The 27,602-nt window shown below is 50.6% G+C and overlaps 1 protein-coding gene across 1 annotated transcript in view; it reads right to left on the bottom strand.

Moving 5' to 3' along the window:
- LOC120397343 overlaps window positions 1–15,287 on the bottom strand; it is a 63,075-nt gene extending 47,788 nt beyond the window's left edge. The window contains exons 1-6 of the mRNA XM_039523036.1: window positions 15,145–15,287; window positions 11,908–11,999; window positions 10,969–11,266; window positions 8,030–8,190; window positions 6,818–7,100; window positions 6,011–6,170 (exon numbers count right to left, since the gene is read on the bottom strand). Of these exons, the coding sequence (XP_039378970.1) occupies window positions 6,011–6,170; window positions 6,818–7,100; window positions 8,030–8,190; window positions 10,969–11,266; window positions 11,908–11,992 (987 nt within the window). The 5' untranslated portion in view covers window positions 11,993–11,999; window positions 15,145–15,287. The remainder of the gene's footprint in view (window positions 1–6,010; window positions 6,171–6,817; window positions 7,101–8,029; window positions 8,191–10,968; window positions 11,267–11,907; window positions 12,000–15,144) is intronic.
- Window positions 15,288–27,602: the final 12,315 nt, after the last annotated feature.

Below are 27,602 nucleotides of genomic sequence, written 5' to 3'. Positions count from 1 at the left end.
TGTTCCCCCACTCGCCCTTCTGAACCCCAGTCTGTGACTCCCCAGCAGCCCCATATGCCCCATGCTCTCCATCCCCCCATGTCCCATGCCCTCTGACATGACCCCAAGGGCAGGGCACTGTAAGGGATGTAACGTCTTCTCTTCCCTAGCCTCAGCTGGGGCTGCTCGTGCCCGGGAGTGGCTACTCTCTGTTCTGGTGCCACGGTGGCCCCTGGTGGGCGAAAGGCATAACTGTAGCAATTCGGGGCAGAATGTATTTACTGCTATGAAAAAGTATCTGTGCAGCACATGGATTCTGTGCATGTGCAGTGGTGCAGAATTCCCCCAGGAGTGTACAGATAAATGTATACATCTGGGAACAAAGAATATAGGCCATCCTTACAGGATGGGGGTCTCTAGCCTGAGAAGCAGCGAGTCTGAAAAAGATTTGGGGGTGGCTGAATATGAGTTCCTGGTGTTATGCCATGGCCAAAAGAGCGAATGTAATCCTGGGATGCAAAAACAGGAAGTGACTCACCTTGTGCAGTAATGATGGTTCTTCGTGATGTGTAGCCGTCCTTATGGGTGCTCCATTATAGGTGCACTTGTGTCCTTGTGCTGGTGATTGGAGAACTTTGGTAACAGTGTCCATTCAGCCTGCACATGTGCTGTCTCCCTTCATGCCATGTCATGAGGATAACCTCTGTGTGTGGGTGATGGGGTGATGGGGTGGGATTCAATGACGGGGTTGGGTTCAGTGATGGGTGATGGGTTGGGTGAAAGGTCATGGGGTCGGGTTCAGTGATGAGTGGTGTTTGGTGATAGAGGCGTGGTGATGGGTGAGAAGGTGGGGTTGGATGATGGGGTCAGGGTCAGCAATGGGTCGGGATTGGGTGATGGATGACAGGCTGTGGTGAGGTGATGGGGTCAGGGTCAATGACTGTCTGGAGGATGAGGGATGGGGTGGGGTTTAGTGATGGATTATGAATGAGCTCAGGCTGGCCTGACCCCTTGCCTGGTGCCTACAGCCAGGAAAGGGTAAAGACTCCTCAACACACCCACAACATGATCCTTTTTCAGGATCCCATTCAGGCTTCCCCTTGGATCAGGCTCCTCAGACCCTGTTCCACAGGCTCCCGCAGAGCTGAGCCCTCCTGTATCCCTGCACCAGGGCAGTTAGAGATGGAGAAGCACCGGCAGGGACCAGCTGGCCCATCTGCATCTAGGACCAGGGCAGCAGTGCCCCCTGCAGCAGAGTCCCAGAGCTCAGAATGGGAGGCAGTGACCATGAGATGGTCGAGTTCAGGATCCTGACACAAGGAAGAAAGGAGAGCAGTAGAACAGAGACCCTGGACTTCAGAAAAGCAGACTTCGACTCCCTCAGGGAACTGATGGGCAAGGTCCCCTGGGAGAATAACATGACGGGGAAAGGAATCAAGGAAAATCATTGAGGTTGCAGGAACAAACCATCCCGATGTGTAGGAAGAAAAGTAAATATGGCAGGCGACCAGCTTGGCTTAACAGTGAAATCCTTGCTCGTCTTAAACACAAAAAAACAGCTTACAAGAAGTGGAAGATTGGACAAATAACTAGGGAGGAGTATAAAAGTATTGCCCAGGCATGCAGGAGTGAAATTAGGAAGGCCAAATCACACTTGGAGTTGCAGCTAGCCGGAGATGTTAGGAGTAACAAGAAGGGTTTCTTCAGGTATGTTAGCAACAAGAAGGAAGTCAAGGAAAGTGTAGGCCCCTTGCTGAATGAGGGAGGGAACCTAGTGACAGAGGATGTGGAGAAAGCTAGTGTACTCAATGCTTTTTTTGCCTCTGTCTTCACAGACAAGATCAGCTCCCAGACAGCTGCACTCTGCAGCACGGTAAGGGGAGGAGGTGACCAGCTCTCTGTGGAGAAAGAAGTAGTTCGGGACTATTTAGAAAAGCTGGACGAGCACAAGTCCATGGGGCCGGATGCACTGCATCCGAGGGTGCTAAAGGAGTTGGCCGATGAGATTGCAGAGCCATTGGCCATTATCTTTGAAAAATCATGGCGATCGGGGGAGGTCCCGGATGACTGGAAAAAGGCTAATGTAGTACCCATCTTTAAAAAAGAGAAGAAGGAAGATCCAGGGAACTACAGGCCAGTCAGTCTCACCTCAGTCCCTGGAAAAATCATGGAGCAGGTCCTCAAGGAATCAATTTTGAACCACTTAAAGGAGGGGAAAGTGATCAGGAACAGTCAGCATGGATTCACCAAGGGCAAGTCAGGCCTGACTAACCTAATTGCCTTCTATGATGAGATAACCGGCTCTGTGGATGGGGGGAAAGCAGTGGATGTGCTATTTCTGGACTTTAGCAAAGCTTTTGATACAGTCTCCCACAGTATTCTTGCCAGCAAGTTAAAGTATGGGCTGGATGAATGGACGGTAAGGTGGATAGAAAACTGGCTAGATGGTTGGGCTCAACGGGTAGTGATAAATGGTTCCATGTCTAGTTGGCAGCCGGTATCAAGTGGAGTGCCCCAAGGATCGGTGCTGGGGCCGGTTTTGTTCAATATCTTCATTAACGATCTGGAGGATGGTGTGGACTGCACCCTCAGCAAGTTTGCAGATGACACTAAACTGGGAGGAGTGGTTGATACGCTGGAGGGTAGGGATAGGATACAGAGGGACCTAGACAAATTAGAGGATTGGGCCAAAAGAAATATGATGAGGTTCAACAAGGACAAGTGCAGAGTCCTGCACTTAGGACGGAAGAATCCCATGCACGGCTACAGACTAGGGACCGAATGGCTGGGCAGCAGTTCTGCAGAAAAGGACCTAGGGGTTACGGTGTATGAAAAGCTGAATATGAGTCAACAGTGTGCCCTTGTTGCCAAGAAGGCTAATGGCATTTTGAGTTGTATAAATAGGGGCATTTCCAGCAGATCGAGGGATGTGATCATTCCCCTCTATTCAGCCCTGGTGAGGCCTCATTTGGAGTACTGTGTCCAGTTTTGGGCCCCACACTACAAGAAGGATGTGGATAAATTGGAGAGAGTCCAGCGGAGGGCAACAAAAATGATTAGGGGGCTGGAGCACACCTCTTATGAGGAGAGGCTGAGGGAACTGGGATTGTTTAGCCTGCAGAAGAGAAGAATGAGGGGGGATTTGATAGCTGCTTTCAACTACCTGAAAGGGTGTTCCAAAGAGGATGGATCTAGACTGTTCTCAGTGGTAGAAGATGACAGAACAAGGAGCAATGGTCTCAAGTTGCAGAGGGGGAGGTTTAGGTTGGACATTAGGAAAAACTTTTTCACTAGTAGGGTGGTGAGGAACTGGAATGCGTTACCTAGGGAGGTGGTGGAATCTCCTTCCTTGGAGGTCTTTAAGGTCAGGCTTGACAAAGCCCTGGCTGGGATGATTTAGTTGGGTTTGGTCCTGTTTTGAGCAGGGGGTTGGACTAGATGACCTCCTGAGGTCCCTTCCAACCCTGAGATTCTATGATTCTATGATTCTGCCAGCTGAGGGTTCAGTGGCCCAGCGCTGAGGCTCTCACAACCCTTCTCTTCAGAGGGTCATTCAGGGAAGAACCCCCAGCCCAGGCAGGAGTGAGGGATCAGCCCAGCATCTTCTCCCCAGTTGCCTTCCCTTCCACTCCTCCAGGGTGACGCCGCTGCCCCCAGTGGAGACGCTGAGGATTGTCTTACAAACCATCGCAGACTTCCACTCCCAGTTCCACCAGCGATATTCCTGAAGAGTGTGTGGGTGTGTCTTTGCCCAGTGAATAAATGGAGTTAATCACATTACAAGATCAACCAGCAAAGGCCTCTGCAGATATGGGGTGGAGATGAAAGATAATCTAGGCATGGCACAACTCCTAAACAAATACTTTGCCTGAGTTTTAATAATGGTAACGAAGAGCTCACAGGTAGGGGCCAGGTGACTAAAGGGAATAAGGATACGGAAGTTGAAATGACCAGATCTGAGAAGCAATTAAAACTCAAACAGTTTAATAGGACTAAACTGGGGGCCTGCATAATCTCCATCCAAGTATATTAAAGGAGTTGGCACATGAAATTGCAAGCCCAATAGCAAGAATTTTTAATGAATCTGCAAACTCAGTAGTTTTATCCTACAACTGGAGAATTGTTAATATAGTACCTAGTTTTAAGAAGGGGAAGAAAAATTATCCAGGAAACTACAGGCCTGTGAATTTGACCTCAATAGTATGCAAGGTCTTGGAACAAATTTTGAAAGAGAAAGTAGTTAAGGACATAGAAATAAATGGTAATTGAGATTAAATACAACATGTTTTTACAAAAGGTAGATCATGCCAGACCAGCCTGATCTTCTTTGAGACGATAACTGATTTTGTAGACAAAGGAAATGCAGTAGATCTAATCTACCGGGATTTCCATAAGGCATTTGATACAGTTCCACTTTGGAAATTATTAGTTACATTGGAGAAGATGGGGATTAATTTGAGAATTGATAGGTGGATAAAGGGGATACTACTACGGGCCATAGTGATAGGTGACTTGTCAGGTTGGAGAGAAGCTGCTAGCGAAGTTATTCAGAGATCGGTTTTAGGACCATTATATTTCGCATCTTTATGGGAGTTTGCTAATAAAATTTGCGGATGACACAAAGTTGGGAGGTATTGGCAGCATGGAGGAAGACCAGAATATCATGTAAGAAGGTCTGAATGAACTAGAAAACTGGAATAATAGCACTAGGATGAAATTTAATAGTGCAACGTGCAAGGTCAGGAACTCAGGTACTAACAACAAGAATTTTTGCTATAAACTTATCAGTTGGAATTGACAGAGGAGGAGAAAGACCTGGGTGTGTTGGTTGATCACAGAATGACTATGAGCTTCCAATGTGAGGCGACCATGAAAAAGGCTAATGCAGTCCTAGGATGTATCAGGCGAGGTGTTTCCAGTAGAAACAGGGAAGTGTTAGTGTCTTATACAAGGCACTGGGGTGAGACTTCACCTGGAACACTGTGTGCAGCTCTGGTCTCTCACATTTAAGAAAGATGAATTCAAACTGGAACAGGAACAGAGAAGGGCTCCTAGGATGATCTGAGGAATGGCAAACCTACCTTATGAGAGGAGACTCAGAGCTTGGCTTGTTTAGCCTAACCAAAAGAAGGCCGAGGGGAGATTTGATTGCTTTGAGCAGGGGGTTGGACTAGATGACCTCCTGAGGTCTCTTACAACCCTGATAGTCTATGATTCTATCAACAAGTTTAGGCTTGAAATTAGGTGAAGGTTGATAACCATCAGAGCAGTGAAGTTCTGGAATAGGCTTCCAAGGGACTAAAAAACCTAACTGGCTTCAAGAATGAGCTGGATACGTTTGAGGAGTGGTTGGTATGATGGGACTGCCTACAATGGCGTGTAGCCAATCTGTGACTGCCAGCAGCAAATATCTACAATGACTGGTGATGGGACACTAGGTGGAGAGGGCTCTGAGTTACTACAGAGATGTCTTCCCCAGGAGTCTGGCTGGTGGATCTTGCCCACATACTCAGGGTCTAACTGATCACCACATTTGGAGTCGGGAAGGATTTTTCTGCTGATGGCCCAGGGCTAGCAGTGACAGCAGGGCAGCTGGAGTTTGGGGGAGGGCTGTGAAGGAGTGTCGGGTTGAAGGGGGAATGGAGAACAGGTGCCTCAGCCCCAGGTTGGGAGAAGGGACAGGGGAGCCAGAGAGCAGGTTGTATTCAGAGGTGGGGAGCAGGCTGGGGAATGGGCAGTGGGAGGAGGGAAGGTCTGGAAGCAGCAGCTGCAGAACTGGATTAACCCAAAGCCCATCTGGGGTTTGGAGTCAAGGCCCCTCTGGCTCCTGTGGGATCAGAATCACGTTGCCAGGGAAGGGGAGGGGAGACATGGGCAGAACAGCGCGGGATGCAGACAAACGACAGGACATGCGCAGGAAGGGACCAGTGGAGTTTATTAGGTGACATTTGTGCACCAACTTCCCCCTTCCCTTGCCCCCAGCGCAGGGCGAGGTGCCTCCCCGCACCATGGACTGTGCCACTCCCGCTTAGTAGCAGTCATCCCACACCTGGGTGCCGTAGACCTCAACCTCACACAGGGTGAGAAACTCCACCCTGCCCGGGATGGTGATGGTGACGTACTGGCCCTTCCTCCCATCACAGGAGATGGTGCTGAGGGATCCCGGTGCAGTGTCGGTGATGGTCCCACAGCTGCAAAGAGCAGAAGACAAGAGTGAGAGGCTGAGATTAGGGGGCACAGGCGAGTTGGCAGCAGGACTGACGAACCTTTAACTCTGAGCCTGCAGAGGCCAAAGCACAGAGTGAATGACGGACTGTAAGAGACGGGGTGTGTACCTGTTCCTGTCACAACCCAATTCCCACTAGAAATAAAGTTCACATTTCATCAGCCAGGGTCAGAGTCATTAACCGAGGGAGCAGATAATCAAGGACATGGTGGATTCTCCTTCCCTTGTAGTCTTGAAATCAAGACTAAATGTCTGTCTAATAGATACACTGCAGCTCACACTGAAATTATGGGCTCAGCACAGAATCACTCTGTGCAATTTTCTGACCAGTGTGATACTGGAGGTCAGACTGAGGGGTCGAGGGCAGAGAGAGAACACGCAGGAGCCTGGAGAGAGATCGGCTCTACCCTGGATTGCCCTGCAGGGGTCGCTGTGCTCAGTGACATGCGGTTCCCTTCCATCCAGGAGCTGAGAGCACCGCCAGCACTGCGCCCCTTGCCCCAGGCAGCTCCAAGGGGGAAGAGACCAAGCCCTGGCCCTGGCTGGCAATGATACCCCTATGTCTGAGCTGGGAGCAGTCGTCTCACTCCAGGGGACGGGGAAGCAACTCACATGGGGTCTTGCTTGCCCTGGCCACCCTTGGAGTCTCCCACGTGGATCTGGGCCCCCTTGAGTCTCTCTTCACAGCCGTCTTCCCTGTTCTTCACGATCACCGTGGAGACCGAATACCGACTGCCCAAGTCCACATTCCACCATGGATCACTCTCGCCCTGGGTGTGGCTGCAGGAGCCATGGTCCAAAATCCCATCGCATTTTCCATCCACGGCCTTTTCATGCCCGTATTGAGCGAGTGTGGAGGACTGAAAGGCATGCTTCTCCCGGGCCAAATTATAACCTGGAATCAAAGAAGGGGAAGTGGGACATGCCCCTCGCTAGGGGACAGGGGTGCCAGAACAAGGGGGGGCAGGGGAACATGCAGGGCTGCCCAGACAATTCAGGGGGTCTGGGGTCTTCGGCGGCGGAGGAGCCCACCACTGAATTGCCGCCAAAGACCCAGCACTTCGGCGGCGGGTAGTAGGGCAGAAGGACCCCCCGCCGCGGAATTGCCACCAAAGACCTGGAGCGGAGGAAGGTCCAGGGGGCTCAGGCCCCACGAGAGTTTTCCAGGGCCCAGAGCCTGGGGCAAATTGCCCCACTTGCTCCCCCCCCCCCCGGGGGGGCCCTGGGAACATGGCCATCCCATTTTTTACTGGCTGTAAGGACAAGCAGCAGGGGGAGGGGGTGGAGCCTTGGTGGGGGAGAAGAGGCTGTGCAGGAGCAGAGACTCGGGGGGGGGAAGGGGCGGCATGAGGGTGGGAGGTCTCGGTTCAGGGGCTGGTGCCCCACCCCCCATGGTAAGGAAGCTTCCACCACCTCTGCTAGGGGGGCTCTAGACACCCTTTATCCCACATGGAGCCAAAGCCACAACCCAGCAGTGACACAAACCAGCCACTGCATGGGAGCCAGGATCACAGTGGGAGCCATGGCCCCCGGGGACGGGAGTGACAGCAGGTCTGTGCTGGGGTCTCACCCAGCCTGAGCCCCTCTCAGCCCCCCCCCCATACCCTGCTGGAGCTGCTCCCCAGGACAGCGATGGGGCAGGATGTTCAGATGGAGCCTCCCCCATCTGCCTCTGCCAGCTGGAGTCCCTGATCAGGTCAGCAGTGGGAAGGGAAGAGTGACCCAGGATTTCTGCTGTTTCACTCGGCAGAGGTTGGGGCAGAAGGGACTGGGGTATAAAATAAAAGGGGACAAGTTTCCATTCACGTTGTGCCAGCTCCTTACCCACTGGTGATCGGGGACAACCCTGAGCTACGACCTCGACCTCACACAGGGTGAGAATCCCCCTTCTGCCCGGGATGACGATGGTGACGTAACGGCCCTCCAGCCCGTTGCAGGGGATGGTGCTGACGGATCCCAGTGTAGTGTTGGTGATGGTCCCGCAGCTAAAAACAGAGCAGAAGCCAAGAAGACAAAACAAAATAGATGTATTCAAATCGACAGGGTCTGATGAAATTCACCCTAGAGTTCTTAAGCAATCTCAGAACTATTAATGATTTGCTCAAGAATTTATGGAGGAAGGGTAAGGTCCCAGAGGAATGAAACAGGAGAAACATAGAACCTCTCTCTAAAAAGGGGAACAAGGAGGATGTCAGGAATTCTAGATCAATCAGCCCAAATTCCATACCTGGAACAAGACTGGAACAATTTATTGAACAAGACATTTGTTCAAACCTAAAGGATAACAAAGTTCTATTTTTTAGCCAGCATGGAGTTGTCAAGAGCAAATCATGCCAAACAATCTAATATCCTTCTTTGACATTGGCTTAGGCCTATTTCAGCACTAATCCTCTCATCGGAGGTGGAGTAAAGAAATCGATTTAAAGAGCCCTTTAAGTAAAAAAAAGAGGGCTTCATCGTGTGAACGGGTCCAGGGTTAAATCGAGGTAACGCTGCTAAATTCGACCTAAAGTCAGTGTAGACAAGGCCTTAGTAGATAGGGGAAGTGGCAGATGTGATATATCTGGACTTCAGTGTCTGTGCAGACTGCAGCGGAACTACACGTCCTACAGAGAAGAGCTGCAGTAGTTTGACCCTGGAGGTGGGCAGGAGGCACTGAATCGAGAGAGGGAACCCTTCCCAGGTGATGGCAGGAGGGCTGACTCCAGAGTGGGGCCCCAGGTTGAGTGGAGCTTAAAGACAGGGCCAGATTTCCAATTATGCACATAATTAGAGATGTGCCTAGGGGAGCTGGCATTCTAGGGGTGCCCAAGATTGACAAGTTTGCAATTTTTTACCCAACTAGGCTATTTTTAGCTGTCAGTGGCTGGGTTTTGTTTTTAGCAGTTGCGAATTGTGGTATTTGGGGCTATTTTGCTGCCCTGCTGACGCTGGCCGCATTGCTCAGGAGTTCTCGGGAGGGAGGGAGCCTCTCGGGCTGCCCCATGCCCTGCCAAGATGCCCCACACGCTGCTTGTCTCATGTCGTGCCCTCTCCCCTTAGGCGACGTTTGCAGCATGCACAGAATTCTTGCCCAAGAGAAGTCAAATCTATTTTTTTCTGCAGAAAATGTGCTGCAGTTCCACCATTCACCCTCCAGAGGTCGCTGGGGCTCCAGAGCACCCTGAGCTGGCTGAGGGTGACAGGTCTGGTGGGTGGCAGCAAACAGCTGGCAGGTGGGTGACGGGGCATTTTGTCCTCAGGTGACAGGTCACAGCAGCCTTCTTGGGGCCAGGCTAGGAGGCAGGGGGCCACACAGGGCTGCTGGAGTGGCCCAGGGCACATGGGCAGGGAGGAGGGGCGCTGAAGATGCTGTGCCGAGGGGCGCGTAAGGTGCACATCTTGCCCTGTTTACAGGTGAGGAGCCTGGATGAAGGAGACGGATGGAGCCAAGCGGGGCAGACAGACGAAGGTTAACTCCCTTCCTCCCTCGTCTAGGATTCGTAGGGATGGACACTGGCTTGTGTACCGCGCTTTGGCCTTTGGTTAAATAAATTAGACCCCTGATGGGGCACTAATGTTCACTACATCCAACCCGCATTGAATTCCCTGAAAGCCAACAAGGGGAAACAGGCAAGGACACAACCACAGTTCTGCACTCGGACAGTCAGTGGCACTCCAGGGGCATGTGACCAGCAGACCAGGTTGTTCCAAAGAGATCGGTGATCAATTGCTCTCCATGTCCACCAACAGTAGGACAAGAAGTCATCTCCTTAGCCTGGAGCAAGGAAGACTTAGATTAAATATTAGGAAAACCTTTGTGGTGGATCCCCGTCACTGGAGGGGACTAAGAAGAGGTTAGACTGACCCCTGCCAGAGATGCTCTCGGTCGGGGGAGTCAATAGGCTGACCGCAGGGCAAATCTGCACCACCAGACCCTTTTGAACACACCCCAGAAATCTTTTTATTGCCTTATTATCATCATTCGTTTATTATTTTCTCTGGAGTTTGTACCTTGACCAGGAACTCTGGACCTTGACAAAAAATAATTGACTCCCCCTGGTCTGGGTATATTTGTCCCTGCCTCAGCAATGGGGGATTCACTAGCTGTCCCCTTGAGATCCCTTCCTGCCCTACATCTCTGTGTATCTATATGGGGTGAAGGGAACACTGTAAGAAATGCTGCCTGCTCTAGTCCCCGTCACAACCCAATTCAGACAGGAAATAAGGCACACATTTTTATCAGCCATGGCCATTTACCAATGAAGCAAATTACTGAGGGACTCGGTGGATTCTCCTTCCCTTAGAGTCTTTAAATCAACCTTGGACGTCTGTCTAAAAGATGCACTACACCTCACAGAGAAATTGTGGGCTCAGTGCAGAATCACTGTGTGAGGTTTTCTGGGCCATGTGATACAGGAGGTCAGACTAGATGATTGGAAAGGTCCTTTCAGACTTTAGAAATCTATGGATTTCAGAAAAATCAGTTCCTGTTGCCTTGGATGTGATGATCCTATCTGGGCGGGAGCCGTGAGGGCAGAGAGAGAACACGCAGGAGCCTGGAGAGAGATCGGCTCTCCCCTGGATTGCCCTGCAGGGGTCGCTGTGCTCAGTGACATGCGGTTCCCTTCCATCCAGGAGCTGAGAGCACCGCCAGCACCGCGCCCCCAGCCCCAGGCAGCTCCGAGGGGAAGAGACCAAGCCCTGGCCCCGGCTGGCAACGATACCCCTGTGTCCGAGCTGGGAGGAGTCGTCTCACTCCAGAGAAAGGGGAAGCAACTCACATGGGGTTCTGCTTGCCATCGTCAGCCAGGGAGTCTCCCACGCGGATCTGGGCCCCCACGAGTCTCTGCTCACAGCAGTCCTCCCTGTTCTTCACGATCACCGCGGAGACAGACTGACGGCTGCCCAAGTCCACCCTCCACCACGGCTGTTCCTCGCACTTGGTGTGGGTGCAGGAGTTATGTGTCAAAATCCCATCGCGTATTCCATCCACGGCGTTTTCAGCCCTGACTCTTTCAAGTTCGTATTGATCGTAGTTGGAGGACTGAGTGGCTGGGCACCGCCGTGCCAAGTTATGACCTGGAATCAAAGGGCGGGAAGAGGGGAAGTGGGACATGCCCCTGGCTAGGGGACAGGGGCGCCGGAACAAGGGGGGACAGGGGAACATGGCCCTCCCATTTTTTACTGGCTGTAAGGACAATCAGCAGGGGGAGGGGGCAGAGTCTTGTGGGGGGTTAGAGGCTGTGCATGAAGGTGGGGGTCTCAGTTCAGGCACTGGTGCCCCCCCCCACCTGTTAGGAAGCTTCCACCACCTCTGCTGAGAGGCTCTAGACACCCTGTATCCCACACAGAGCCACTTCCCGGCAGTGACGCAAACCAGCCACTGCATGAGAGCCAGGTTCATAGTAGGAGCCATGGCCCCAGGGGACAGGAGTGACAGCAGGTCGGTGCTGGGGTCTCAGCCCAGACAGAACCGCTCTCAGCCCCCTCATGTCCCATACCCAGCTGGAGCTGCTCCCCAAGGCAGGGATGGGGCAAGACGTTCAGACAGAACCTCCCATGTCTGCCCTGCAAGCTGGAGCCCCTGCCCAGGTCAGCGGTGGGAAGGGAAGAGTCTCCCAAGGTTTCTACTGTCTCACTAGACAGAGGTTGGGGCAGAAGGGACTGGGGTATAACAAAAAAGGGAACAAGTTTCCATTCAAGTTGTGCCAGTTCCTTACCCCCTGGTACTGGGTCACATTGCTGAGACAGCCCAGTCCCTGCAAGGATCCCGATCGCCATTAGTAGATGCCAGAGAAACTCCATCCTTGCACTGTCAGCATAGAAGATCACATGACTGTTTTATTCAGAATGAACTACAGCCCTAGCAAGGTTCAGATGAGCAGCTCACACATACCGGATGGTCCTCATTTTCCAGAAGGAGAAACTGAGGCACGGAGAGCCAGCAACCTAAGATCCTGAAGCAGGTAGGGGGCAGACCTGTCAATAAAATCAGGGTCCCTTGAAGTCTATTCCCCTCCTCTGCCCACTAGACCATTCTACTGTGTTTATGACAATTTCTTCTGATTAGCTTCCACTGGCCTTTTGGGGATAAAATGTGCCTTATTCAGAAAACCTGTCTTGGGGTGGGTAGATCCTTTAAAACAGGTATTTATCCATCTGCCAATCAGGCTTTGTATGCCAATCTAATTGTGGGATCGTCAGTGACAGCTCAGCCAAAGATCATTCGAAGGTTAGAGTTGAGAAACTTTATCAAACTATTTCTAGTTTCTCTGGAAATCCACCTGTTAGTAGAATCACAGGTATCCAATTAAGGTTGAGAGCACATATCAGTAATTTAGGAAATTCACAGCTAGGGTTAAATATAAAAAAGAACTTGCTGAGTTGCACTGATCCCTGGAGAGGGCAAAAGTCTCTGACCAGGAGTCTATCTCAGTTGGACTCTCTGGGCAGAGCTCACAGTGTGAAACAGAAGTGCTGGAGCCCAGAGGCTCAGTCTCAGAGGCACTGAGGTGTGTGGCCTACGCTTAAGGAAGAGTGGGACCCCTTGGGGTCTGGCACACCAGGGACATTTAGAAGCTGGGGCAAAGCACAGATCCTGTGGGTCCGTGACAGCTGGTGGCAGGGGTGGGACACTGAATGCAAGAGGAGTATTGTGCAGCGAGTGACTTGCAGCAGTACAAAGAAGGCCAGACAAAGGAAACAAGCACTTCCCTGCGGAGAGCATCACAGAGCTGTGCAGGGGGAGAAGATTAAGTGTTGGGAAATTCAACCAGGTGCAGCTGATTACACGGCTGGAGAAGGCGAGTTCCCCACAGAGTCCAGGGACGACAGAGGCAGCAGCCGTAGCAGCAGCATGGCTCCCTCACAGCCCCATTTCCCATCCCCAGAGTTGGGGCAGTGAGAGTTGGAGCTGGAAGCTGGAGGAACAGAGACTAGAAGGCCCCAAAATGGAGAGAGATGATCGAGAGAAACAGTGAACGCATGAGGAGGAGCAGCGACAGCACCAGGTGGAACAGCAGAAAAACCAGGACACGCAGCGACAGCATGAACTGGATACGGAGAAGAGGAGAACAAGAAGTCCCATTGAGGAGTAAGTGCAGAGGGACCATGGGAAGCCAGTTCCACAGGGAGCCTAGATACCAAATTGCTGCCCCAGTTTAAGTGGGAGCGATATAAATACCTCACTGCCTTTGGGGAGGCTTGTGATTTGAACCACGTTGACCCTGTCGACCGGCTCCACTGTCTCACCCCCTTTCTGGATCCCAAAGCGACACAGACGTACAGCCAAATGGGCAGAGTTGTGGGGGGCAGGGGGTACAGACAGTTCAAAAAGGCTCTACTGCTTAAGTCTGAATTGACAAGTCAGGCTTCAAGGGAAAGGTTTTGGGGTGTGCAGCAGAGCCAATGTGTGACGTGTATGGAAGCCACCACCCTGCTGGGAGAACATCTCCACAAATGGGGTAAAGGTGCAGGTGTCACTGTATGACCTGGTAGGATTGGAGCTATGGGAATGTCCCCATGAGCTTAAACTGTGGCTGCTGGACTGGGAGCCTAACGATCTGCACAGCACAGGCCAGTTGGCAGATGAATCTGCGGACAGTGCGTCCGGTGGTGAGAACAAAACAAAGGGTGACTGGCCCAGGCTGGGGTTCCAGGAGGGCACATGGGGGGGCACCACGAAGTGGGATTCAAATAAATGCTAACCAGGGGTGATGGTCGATGTGGGTAGACCACCTCCAAGGGAGCCCCAAAACCTAAGCTGTAGTATCTGTAACCGGACGGGGCACAAGTGGGTTTACTGCCCGAGGCTGGATGAAATGGGGTTTAAACGGACCATCGAAGGGTCAGCTCGGTGAACACCCAGCCGGAGGAAAGCGGTCACACAGCCAGCTTCTCGCCTTGTCTTCTGACTGGCTTGAGCGCTGGCCAAAGATGTGAGAATTGACTCACGATCCCTCCTAGGCAACGGGGGTTAACCTGTCCAAAAATCCTGCCTGGTCCTCGTGCATCTACATCACTGAGAGAAATTCCCTTGGGCAGACGCCCAATCACCATTGCAGTCCCACGGCCTCCAGGGCGCCTCTAGGATTTTTGCTGCCCCAAGCAAAAAAAGTTTGTCCGCCTCCCCTTTTTTTTGTGCCCCCCTGCCTCCGGTCCCGCCCCAACACCACCCCTTCCGAACCCCTTCCCCAAATCCCCAGCTCCGCCTCCTCCCCTGGGCATGCCGCATTTCCCCTCCCATTGCTTCCTGGGCGCCCCCCCAACCTCCCACCCTAGCTCACCTCCGCTCCACCTGCTCCCCCGGGTGCACCACTGCTCCCTCTCAGGCGAGGGAGTGGGGAGAAGCGGAGCAGCGGGGCGTTCAGGGGAGCAGGTGGAATGGAGGTGAGCTAGGGTGGTGGGGCACAGGAAGTAACGGGGGGTAGAGGAACCGCTCCCCGCTCCAGCTCACCTTTGCTCCACCACCGCCGCCTCCCCCAAGTGGCTGCTGCTCGGCTTCTCCTCCCTCCCAGACATGCTGCGTGAAACAGCTGTTGCGTGCACAGCCAGCCTGGGAGGGACGGGGGAGAAGTGGAGCGACAACGGCGTGCTCAGGGGAGCAGGCGGAGTCGAGCTGGGGGCACTTTTTCTGCATGCCCCAGAGTCGGCACCTATGATGGCTGGCGCCAGACTGCCGCCCCTAGAAATGTGCCACCCCAAGCACCTGCCTGTTTCGCTGGTGCCTGGAGCCGGCCCTGACTGCCTCCCCCGTCTGAGGACTCAGCTGGAGCCTGGCTCTGTTGCTGGCTCATGGCACTGGGGTGAATTGCACCCTCACTGAGTTGCTAGCTCAGTGCACGTCCTCTGGGAAGGGTTTACATTAGGAGGCTCATGTCCTCACTTGGCTGAAAGGAAAGGCAGGTACAAAGCTACTGACCGCTGGGGAAAAGGGGAAGAGGGACTCTCCAGCTCACCTGGGCAGCTCAGTGACCGATTTTGTGAGATAGCCAGAAACTTCAGTTCGCTTCCAGGTGCTTCGACAGCTCCAGACTCGTTCTCCGATATTGCCACGGTCTGTGGGTGACTGTGCTTGGGAAGCGAAATCCAGCTGCTTTTATTCAGTTCCCGATGGGCGGTTCAGCGCCTGGTTAGTACTTTACAAGCTGGCATGGACCAATGAGGATGTGACCTGTGCTTCTAATGTCCCAGCCAAGCCCTGCGCACGGTTCCTCCCCCCACGCACCCCTGGCTAAGACTGGCCAGGCTTCTGCCCCAGTCCCAGGCGGCTCAGCTCTGGGGAGACAGGCGGGGCCCCACAGGTGGTGGGAAGCAGAGACTGCCCAGAGCCGGAGGTGCCCTGGGGTCCGGCGAGGGGGCTGAGAGGAGCAGGGAGCGGTGCCAGAGGGCAGAGAGGAGCCCTCAGCCAGACAGCGGGCAGGCTGAGAGAAGCAAGTGGTGGGCCGAGGGAACCAGCGGGGTCTTGGGGCGCAGTGCAAGCAGAGCAGGCTGGGGCCCCTTCTGAGCATGAGCCCGGCACCATGGAGCCACTGGAACCATTGTAAACCTGGCACTGGGCACAGGGCCTTCTGCAAAGCAGCTGCCCTGACTACTTGCCCTCATGGGGTCAAGTCCAGCAACAGGGAACCTATTGAGCACACCCAGAACTACTAGAAAAGGTTCAGAAAAGGGCAACTAAAATGGTTAGGGGTTTGGAGAGGGTCCCATAGGAGGAAAGATTAAAGAGGCTAGGACTCTTCAGCTTGGAAAAGAGGAGACTAAGGGGGGACATGATAGAGGTATATAAAATGATGAGTGATGTGGAGAAAGTGGATAAGGAAAAGTTATTTACTTATTCCCATAATACAAGAACTAGGGGTCACCAAATGAAATTAATAGGCAGCAGGTTTAAAACAAATAAAAGGAAGTTCTTCTTCACGCAGCGCACAGTCAACTTGTGGAACTCCTTACCTGAGGAGGTTGTGAAGGCTAGGACTATAACAGGGTTTAAAAGGGGACTGGATAAATTCATGGAGGTTAAGTCCATAAATGGCTATTAGCCAGGATGGGTAAGAATGGTGTCCCTAGCCTCTGTTCGTCAGAGGATGGAGATGGATGGCAGGGGAGAGATCACTTGATCATTGCCTGTTAGGTTCACTCCCTCTGGGGCACCTGGCATTGGCCACTGTCGGTAGACAGATACTGGGCTAGATGGACCTTTGGTCTGACCCGGTACGGCCTTTCTTATGTTCTTATGTTATTACCACCCCCAATTCCAGAAACTTCTGGCTGAGGAGAGTTAACTGTGCACCCACCTAGAAACCCAACTCAGTGCTAGCTCCCCAGCACAGACAGATATCGCCCTGGCTCACACCAGCCTTTGACAAACAATTACAGCCGACTGATCCCCAGAAACTGAGAAAAACAAATGCACCTTCCCTATCTGCCCTTCACTGGCAGCCCTTCTCCAGTGACAAACACGTCTCTCCCTGCCTGAGGGAGTGCGGGCAGTCCATGCATTGTCTCCCCTCCTCCCCCGCCTGAGGGGAGCATGGGCGATCCCCTTTCTCTCCGCCCCCCGTCCCCCACCTCAGGGGAGCACTGTCCATTGCCTGTTTCCCCCCCAGCCTGACGGGAGCACGGACGCTCCATTTTCTGTCTCCCCACTGCCTCAGGGGAGCTCGGGAGATCCCTTCATTGTCTCCCCCAGTCTGGGCTGTTGCCTATTTTGCCCTGGAAGAGCAAAATGCTGAACTGCTCTGGGAGAGGGCAGCTGCTCCTGGAAACACGGAGGAGGCCCCTGGGCCATGGGGAATTTTCCCACTGTGAGTAACTCCTATTGCAGCTGCAGAGAGGTGCCCTCATCACCCCACTGCACTCAAGCAGCTTCAGGCCTGCAGTGCCTCATCGAGGTACGTGGGTTCCTCCATATTACGGAGCCCACCAGTGGGGGTAAACTGAACTCGTGAATCCAGGGAAATCAACCTGGGGGTTGTGTTACCTGCAGGTTGTATTTTGTTACTGATGTGCCCACTCGAAATCCCTCTTCCCCTTCCCTTCCTCTGCTTCCTCTCTATTTCCCCTTGTAAATAAACGGTACCTTGATTGCTGGTTCAGGCACTACGGAGGTGCCAGAAGAGTGCACAGACAAGGTATCAGGCTAGTCATAGGGGTAAGGTAAATACCTGGTTGTGGGCAGTTGAAACCACACAGGGAGGCACGGGAGGGTTCCTGACTCCCTTAAACAGTCAGGTGGAGGCACCAGCAGTTAGTGTCTAAGAACCAAACCCTCTGCGGCCCGAGCAGATGGACACCAGATAAGGGTTCTTGTAGAATGGTCCATAATTTGCAGTTCCCATTGCTGCTTCTGAAGCACTCTGGACCTTGGGCTACACGTGGATGAGAAGAGGTCGTGGTACAACCAACAGAGGTAGAGTTGTACCTTTCCTTTCCCCTGTTGGGTTAGGTGGTTGGGGTGGGGGATACGGAGCACTTTGTTTACATACATACGGATGTGTCTTGTATCCTCCTGAGAGAGCTTGATGAAGATGGAGATGTCATCGAGATTCTCTGCAATCCTCTCCCGAAGGTTTTTAGGGAGACCTGCTTTGTTTCTTCCTCCCCACTAGGATGCTCTCCGATGCCACTCGGCGACAAGTTCAGCTGGCACCATGGCAGCATAGGCAAGAGGCATATGGGCCCACGTGACCAGTAACAGCCCTGTTCTCTGTGCCTTTGTGACCCTAAGGAGGCGTGAGAGATCAGCTAAAATCACCACCATCTGCGGAAGACAGTGCCCATATTCGCTGCCATTGCCCTGTACTTGTACCCGCAGAATAGGGACCAAAATTTGATAGCTTCATGCATCAGAAAAACCGTGTCCGCCTGGGACGTTACTGACATAACCTGTGACCGTATAGATCATTGTTGCAACCACTGTTATATATTTGCAGCAAACATTGTGCAAAGGTTGTCATGTAAGGTGTCTATGGAAAGGTTATGATTTTCTGGTTATAATTATGATATCTTTATGTGTGTATCATTTTTGTATTTAAATTTATAAGTATTGGCTCTGTACTGTCTGTAGTTCAAACTTGTGCTATGCTTCTGGATGACACCCCAGACAATCTGGTGTCAGCTCTGCGTATCCTGCTTGATGGTCCACTAAGGACCATCAGCTATACAAACTGACCCATTGAGAGAAGGCAGATACACTTTGTCACTCAGCAAGGCACGCAGGGACATGCCTATGGACAGAACTCTGAGGTTTTTTCATGCCATATGCTGGATAGCTTGTCTTTGGGACAAAGAAAGAAAGCCACATGGTAAGAGACTATAAAATGCTGCTGCAGCTCCTCCATCCTGCTTCTAGCCTCTGGAGGGACTTTGCTACAAACGGAAGCTCTGAACAAAGGACTGAATAACCCATCCCAGCGGGGGATGTTCCAGAGACTTGATTTGAACCTGAAGTTTATTTTTTCACTGCTATAAGCCTAAATCAAGAACTTTGCCATTACTGTATGTAATTGATTCCATTTAACCAATTCTAGCTCCCATCTATATTTTTTTCCTTTTATGAATAAACCTTTAGATTTTAGATTCTAAAGGATTGGCAACAGCGTGATTTGTGGGTAAGATCTGATGGGTACATTGACCTGGGTCTAGGTCTGGGTCCTTTGGGATCAGGAGAACCTTTTTTCTTTTACCGGGGTGTTGGTTTTCATAACCATTCATCCCCATAACGAGTGGCGCTGTTGGTGATACTGGGAAACTGGAGTGTCTAAGGAAATTGCTTGTGTGACGTGTGGTTAGCCAGTGGGGTGAGACCAAAGTCTTCTCTGTTTGGCTGGTTTGGTTTGCCTTGGTGTGCATAGAAACCCCAGCCTTGGGCTGTCACTGCCCTGCTCTGAGCAATTTGTCCTGAGTTGGTGCTCTCAGCTGGGTCCCACCAAAGCCAGCATTGTTACACCACCTACTCAACCCCTTCTGGGCTGTACTCACCGTAGCTGGGGTGGGAGAGCGGTGCTGTGCTGAGGTCCTGCGAAGCTGAAGTGTTGTCACAGGAAGCCTGTCTTCTTAAAAGAGTTTATGGGAATAAGTGAAGGGAGCTTTGAAACTTATGTGCTATCTCTGTCTGTTTTTATCAGCAGCTTCTGGCATGGCTGCCTTGAGGGGTGCCCCCTCAGCACCCTCAGAATGCCTGGCCCTGATGAGGGGTTCTGTGGGGTCCTGGGACCCAGCGCTGCATTAGACCATGAACAAAGGGCTTAGAGGGCCAATAGGATCAACAGCATGGAGAAAGAAAGAGGACAGGAAAGAGGCCCAGGACTCCCAGCAGGGCAAGGAGAGGGAAATGCACAGGGGACAGCAAGGAAAACCAGCCACAGCTCCACATGTGCAAAACGTGGCTCTCACAGCTCAGCTTCTATGTAGTCACAACACAGGACATTTGTGCACTCAAAATGACCTAAGGGTTTACTTCCTTTCTAATTTTAACTTTTCACCCCAACATTTTTTTATGTTAAAAAGCTGTACAACATTGGCTGTGTGGGGGTTTTGCACATTACTTTTCTGCATTCTTTTCCCCCCACTCAGTGAAGCTGGGTTTATGGAGAATTGAATTATCTTTATTAGCACACAACCAATATTGCAGAATGCATAGCAGTAGCCAAAGCAAACAGTCCATGTAAATACACACTAAGCACCATATAATTCATAGCTTCACTTCAGGAAAATACCTGGTCGTATTTAGACATGATCTGCAAAGCACTACACAATTCTGAGCAGCACCCAAGGCTCCAGGCCCAGAGAACACTCCAGCACAGAACTCTACTGAGACCGACCATTAAAGCGTTCGTTCAAAGCCTCCGTCAACTGCAGAGCTCCACACCGGGCTCTTGCAATAGCCAATGTGTCTGGCTGTTCAAAGTCAGCAACCTCCCCGCTGCTGGCAGCTTTCCCCTCACAGATATCGTGTAGGACACATCAGACACATTGGGATATTTTTCCTCACTGAGACCAATCTAGTGAATAAACACTGCCAGTGACCGTAATCCAGAACCGCATGGTTTTCTTGGATTTTTTTTTAAAGGTGCTAAAATTATGGGCTACAGCTGGCATTATGGGATAGAGAAGGAGGCCTGGGCGGGGGGACAACTTAGGGATCTGGGGCAAAATCAGAACTTGGTCCTGCCAGGGAAGGCAGGGGGCTGGACTTGATGACTTCTCAAGGGCCCTTCCAGCTCTATGAGATCAGCATATCTCCATATATTATAGCCAGGGTCCGCTCTAGGCATCAGCATTCAAAGCATGTGCTTGGAGCAGCACCTTTCAAGGGGTGACAGTCCAGCCCTTTCCCCAGTCCCCCCCTTGGGGCAGCAAAAAACCTGGAGCCAGCCCTGCCCATAGCTCCCGGAGTGAGGCATTTCTATCCCAGAAGACACTGTGAACATTTCCCAAAAGGCATCATACCATGTGGCAGTGCGTGGCACACTGGGATACCTATCCATTGTACAGCGCACTTTGCATCGACACAAGCACTCCTAGGGAGCCTGTGCAGTGCCGATACAACCCGCCAAGTGTGCACGTGCCCGAGTGATACACAAATGCAATGGGCTGTACGTTGGCATAACTTGCATTGAGCATGGCTTGCAGTGCAGACATGGCCTAAGTCACCGGGGAGGGAGGCCTCATAGGGTCCACTCAGCTGTTAGGTTTCATGGTGTATAAGGCCAGAAGGGGCCATTAGAGCATCTACTCCGATCTCCTGTATAGCAAAGGCCATTACGTTTCACCCAAACCCCCCTGTATTGAGTCCAATGACTTCAGATAAGCTAAAGCATTTTAGTCCTGAGGACGTTACACTGAGGGGTGCCTCAGAGAACAGGAGAGACAGAGGTGCCACCAGTACCCAAGGCAGCTGCAATGGCAGGGAACTGGTTCGGTGATACCTGCCCGGGTGACCCACACCCCACGCTGCAGAGGAAGGCGTTATGGAAGTGTTGGTGGATTATCAGGGACACGTCACCAGTATCACTGTGGGCTGGTCAGGGAAGGTGCTTGATGCTCGCACTTTAAGAACACAGGACTATTCAGAAAGCTGAAAGCAGGACCCTGCTGTGGTCTTTTATTCTATTTAATATTAATCAGACTTCAGTGGGTTCAGCTGTGATGGCTACAGTCTAGAGTTCAACAGGGTTATCTCTGTTTGTTCTGGATCTAGAGCTCATAGGAACACATGAAATCATAGCCAAATAACACGGACAGTCACAAGAGCGTCTATCTTTTAGTAGTTTTATTAAAGTTGCCAACAAAGACTTTTGCCCAACAATCTATGTTCTTCTATGTGTCTGACAATTTTATTCTTTACTATTGTTTCCACTAATTTGCCCGGTACCGACGTTAGACTTACCGGTCTGTAATTGACGGGATCACCTCTAGAGCCCTTTTTAAATACTGGCGTTACATTAGCTAACTTCCAGTCATTAGGTACCGAAGCCGATTTAAAGGACAAGTTACAAACCATAGTTAATAGTTCCGCAACTTCACATTTGAGTTGTTTCAGAACTCTTGGGTGAATGCCATCTGGTCCCGGTGACTTGTTAATGTTGAGTTTATCAATTAATTCCAAAACCTCTTCTAGTGACACTTCAATCTGTGACAGTTCCTCAGATTTGTCACCTACAAAAGCCAGCTCAGGTTTGGGAATCTCCCTAACATCCTCAGCTGTGAAGACTGAAGCAAAGAATCCATTTAGTTTCTCCGCAATGACGTTATCGTCTTTAAGTGCTCCTTTTGTATGTCGATCATCCAGGGGTCCCACTGGTTGTTTAGCAGGCTTCCTGCTTCTGATGTACTTAAAAAACATTTTGTTATTACCTTTGGAGTTTTTGGCTAGCCGTTCTTCAAACTCCTCTTTGGCTTTTCTTATTATACTCTTGCACTTAATTTGGCAGTGTTTATGTTCCTTTCTATTTACCTCACTAAGATTTGACTTCCACTTTTTAAAAGATGCCTTTTTATCTCTCACTGCTTCTTTTACATGGTTGTTAAGCTACAGTGGCTCTTTTTTAGTTCTTTTACTGTGTTTCTTAATTTGGGGTATACATTTAAGTTGGGCCTCTTCTATGGTGTCTTTAAAAAGCGTCCATGCAGCTTGCAGGGATTTCACTTTGGTCACTGTTCCTTTTAATTTCTATTTAACTAACCCCCTCATTTTTGCATAGTTCCCCTTTTTGAAATTAAATGCCACAGTGTTGGGCTGTTGAGATGTTCTTCCCACCACAGGGATGTTAAATGTTATTATATTAAGGTCACTATTCCCAAGCAATCCTGCTATAGTTACCTCTCGGACCAGCTCCTGCGCTCCACTCAGGACTAAATCAAGAGTTGCCTCTCCCCTTGTGGGTTCCCATACCAGCTGCTCCAAGAAGCAGTCATTTAAAGTATCGAGAAATTTTGTCTCTACATTTTGTCCTGAGGTGACATGGTCCCAGTCAATATGGGGATAACTGAAAGCCCCCACTATTATTGAGTTCTTAATTTTGAAAGCCTCTCTAATTCCCCTGAGCATTTCATCATCACTATCATTGTCCTGGTCAGGTGGTCGATAATAGATCCCTAATGTTATATTCTTATTAGAACATGAAATTTCTATCCATAGAGATTCTATGGAACATGTGGATTCACTTAAGATTTTTATTTCATTTGATTCTACATTTTCTTTCACATATAGTGCCACTCCCCACCACCCCCGCCCTGCACAACCTGTTCTGTTCTTCCAATATATTTTGTACCCTGGAATGATTGTATCCCATTCACCACGCACTGAGTGAAATAATGTTGCCTAATATCCAACCTAGACCTCGCACATTGCAGCTTGAGACCCTTGCTCCTTGTTCTGTCATCTGCCACCACTGAGAACAGTCTAGATCCATCCTCTTTGGAAACCCCTCTCAGGTAGTTGAAGGCTGCTATCAAATTCCCCCTCACTCTTCTCTTCTGCAGACTAAACAATCCCAGTTCCCTCAGCCTCTCCTCGTAAGTCATGTGCTCCAGCCCCCTAAACATTTTTCTTGCCCTCCGCTGGACTCTCTCCAATTTGTCCACATCCCTTCTGTAATGTGGGGACCAAAACTGGACGCAATACTCCAGATGTGGCCTCACCAGTGCTGAATAGAGGGGAATAATCACTTCCCTCAATCTGCTGGCAATGCTCCTGCTAATACAGACCAATATGCCGTTGGCCTTCTTGGCAAGGAGGGCATACTGCTGACTCAGATTTCTTTTGGCCCAATCCTCCAATTTGTCTAGGTCACTCTGTACCTTATCTCTACCCTCCAGCATATCTACCTCTCCCCCCAGCTTAGTGTCATCTGCGAACTTGCTGAGGGTGCAATTAATCCCATCATCCAGATCAATGGTAAAGATGTTGAACAAACCTGGCCCCAGGACTGACCTCTGGGGCACTCGGCTTGATACCCGCTGCCAACTAGACATCAAACCGTTGATCACTACCCGTTGAGCCCGATGATCTAGCCAGGTTTCTACCCCCCTTACAGTCCATGCCTCCAATTTATACTCTTCTAACTTGCTGGCAAGAATACTGTGAGAGACCATATCAAAAGCTTTGCTAAAGTCAAGATATATCACATCCACCGCTTTTCCCATATCCAAAGAGCCAGTTATTTCACAATAATAGGCAACCAGGTTGGTCAGGCATGACTTGCCCTTGGTGAATCCATACTGAGACCTTGGCTACACTGGCGCTTTTCAGCGCTGCAACTTTCTCGCTCAGGGGTGTGAAAAAACACCCCCCTGAGTGCAGCAAGTTACAGCGCTGTAAAGCACCAGTGTAAACAGTGCCCCAGCGTTGGAAGCGCGGCTCCCAGCGCTGGGAGCTAATCCCCTCGGGGAGGTGGAGTACCTGCAGTGCCGGGAGAGCTCTCTTCCAGCGCTGGTGCCGCGACCACACTCGCACTTCAAAGCGCTGCTGCGGGAGCGCTCCCACAGCAGCGCTGTACAGCTGTAAGTGTAGCCATACCCTGACTGTTCCCGATCACCTTCCTCTCCTCCAAGTGCTTCAGAATGGATTCCTTGACCCATAGCTCCCTGGGTGAGTCATTTCTATCCCAGAAGATATTGTGAAAATTTCCCAAAAGGCATCATACTACATGGCAGCACGTGGCACACTGGGATACCTATCCATTATTCTATTTAATATTAATCATACTTCAGTGGGTTCCGCTGCGATGGCTACAGTCTCGAGTTCAACAGGGTTATCTCTGTTTGTTCTGGATCTAGATTTCATAGGAACACATGAAATCATAGGCAAATAACACAGACGGTTACAAGAGTGTCTATCTTTTAGTAGTTTTATTAAAGTTGCCAACAAAGTTATAAATGTCACAGCCTAGACAATTCCTAGAGATAAGTACAATGCGCCCATTATACCTACAGACGTACTCACATCCCCCTAGATGGTACTGGAGGCTGTTGGTCCTCTTATGGATTGATCATCAAGACGGGTGTGGTTCCTGCTGGAGTTTCCCAGGATGCCCAGGATGCCCAGCTCAATTGTCTGTTCTGGGCATCCTTTCTTATCCTGTGAGTCTGTCTATACGTACATTCTGTGCATGGACATGGAGGTGACAACCCTCTCTTTCTTATTGGCTTTTGTCCCCTGGAAACACAAGGGACTCCGAATTCTAGAGGCTGGGTAGGTTCTTGTTAACATTAACATGCCACCTTTATCTTGCGGTTAAGGCAGGTGCTAGAGACAATATTTCTCCTTACAGCATTTTATAATGTAAATGTAATCTTCCCAGCTATACTTTCACAGTATGACCAGCTGGTACCTCTCTCCGATAGTATTTCGCGTTATTTCTCGGTCATTGACTTGCACCATCATTTCTTGTCTCCAAGGCCTAAAATAGGTAAGCTATAGTCTTGCAGGCCTCAGCCCACAGTTTCTTGCATTTCAGTTTGTCTTACTCATGTCTACTACATAGTTCCTCTAAATACTGATCAGTCTTGTACTTTTATAATCCTATAAATCAACTCCAATTAACATACAACAAAGATCTGTAATATAACATATTGATTAATCATAACATCACACAATGAATGGATACTAAATTAAAATCATTGGCTACACTGCCAGTGTGCCCTGGGGGAAAATTCCTTCCTGATGCCAAGTCTGGCGGTCGGTTAAACCCTGAGCATGTGACCAAGGTCAGTCAGCCAGACATTTGTCGGCATCCCTTCAATCTACCAAAAGCACATTCAAGTGTCATTCTTCAGCTGCTGAACCAGAAGCTGAGTCTTTCCTTGGTGCTGTCAAGTTAGCCCATATACAGCTTCTCCAGGGGAGAAAGGGGGAGGCCGGGTCTCCCTGAATCACTATTGGCATTTCAATATCGCCAGTGGTGATCCACCCGTCAGGAAACAATGTCCCTGCTTGAAGCTTTCTGAACAGTCCTGTGTTCTGAAAGTGCAAGAACCGTGCACCTTCCCTGACCAACCCACATTGAGATTGGTGAAATGTCCCTGGTAATCCACCAACACCTCCATAACCAGATAAAAGGAGCCCTTTCTGTTGATGTTCTCTGTGGCAGGGTGGGGTGGTGCCAAACTAGGGATATACGTGCCATCTACTGCCCCACAACCGTTAGGGAACCCCACTGCTGCAAATCTATCTGCTTTGTCCTATACATAGCCGAAAGCCACAGTCCTGCATAGCAGGAGACCATTAATGGCCCTGCACACTTGCATAACAACGGCCCCCACCGTGGATTTTTCAACTCCAAAACTATTTCCCACTGGCTGGTTCCAATCCGTTGTTGCAAACTTCCACAGTGCTCTCACTACTGACTTCTCTGCTGTCAATGCAACTCTCCTTCCGGTGTCCATGCGCTGCAGGGCTCGGGTAAGCTCAGTCCACAGATCCAGGAATGTGGCCTGTGCATCTAAAAGTTCTGAAGCCACTGCTCGTCGTCCCAAAGCTGCATTATGATGTGATCCCACTAATCAATGCTGGTTCCGCGGGCCCAGAAACGGTGCTCCCCTGTCCGCAGCTTCTCCATGAACTCCACCAACAGACTTGAATTGTTTTTGCTGTGTTGGTCAGAAAATTGTCCTTGAAGAAATCGTCATGTCCCCTGTTTGGCAATAATTCCCGTGGGTCTGCCAATATAGGAGCACTGCGTGTTCTGTACTGCAAGATTCATGAGAACAGTGCAGAGTTCGGCAGGCTCCATGCTTCTGGCAGAGATGGCAGAGGCTGAAAAGAGCCGCAAGAGTTTCTTGGATTATGTTTTTAAAAGGTGCAAAACTTATGGGATACAGCTGGCATTATGGGATGGAGAAAGAGGCATGCTGGGAACTTGACTCATAGCCAGGGCCGGCTCTAGGCACCAGCGTTCCAAGCATGTGCTTGGGGTGGCACCTTTCAAGGGGCAGCATAGAATCATAGAATCTCAGGGTTGGAAGGGACCTCAGGAGGTATCTAGTCCAACCCCCTGCTCAAAGCAGGACTAATCCCCAACTAAATCATCCCAGCCAGGGCTTTGTCAAGCCTGACCTTAAAAACCTCTAAGGAAGGAGATTCCACTACCTCCCTAGGTAACCCATTCCAGTGCTTCACCACCCTACTAGTGAAAATTTTTTCCTAATATCCAACCTAAACCTCCCCCTCTGCAACTTGAGACCATTACTCCTTGTTCTGTCATCTTCTACCACTGAGAACACTCTAGATCCATCCTCTTTGGAACCCCCTTTCAGGTAGTTGAAAGCAGCTATCAAATCCCGCCTCATTCTTCTCTTCTGCAGACTAAACAATCGCAGTTCCCTCAGCCTCTCCTCATAAGTCATGTGCTCCAGCCCCCTAATCATTTTTGTTGCCCTCCGCTGTACTCTCTCCAATTTATCCACAGCCTTCTTGTAGTGTGGGGCCCAAAACTGGACACAGTATTCCAAATGAGGCCTCACCAGTGCTGAGTAGAGGGGAATGATCACATCCCTTGATCTGCTGGAAATGCCCCTACTTATACAACCCAAAATGCCATTAGCCTTCTTGGCAACAAGGGCACACTGTTGACTCATATTCAGCTTGTAACCCCTAGGTCCTTTTCTGCAGAACTGCTACCCAGCCATTCGGTCCCTAGTCTGTAGCAGTGCATGGGATTCTGCCGTCCTAAGTGCAGGACTCTGCACTTGTCCTTGTTGAACCTCATCATATTTCTTTTGGCCCAATCCTCTAATTTGTCTAGGTCCCTCTGTATCCTATCCCTACCCTCCAGCGTATCAACCACTCCTCCCAGTTTAGTGTCATCTGCAAACTTGCTAAGGGTGCAGTCCACACCATCCTCCAGATCGTTAATGAAGATATTGAACAAAAGCACTGACCCTTGGGGCACTCCACTTGATACCGGCTGCC

The sequence above is a fragment of the Mauremys reevesii genome, linkage group 2 (assembly GCF_016161935.1).
Source record: "Mauremys reevesii isolate NIE-2019 linkage group 2, ASM1616193v1, whole genome shotgun sequence".
In the NCBI taxonomy this organism is placed as follows: domain Eukaryota; kingdom Metazoa; phylum Chordata; order Testudines; family Geoemydidae; genus Mauremys; species Mauremys reevesii.
This window is presented reverse-complemented; position numbering and strand designations above follow the sequence as displayed.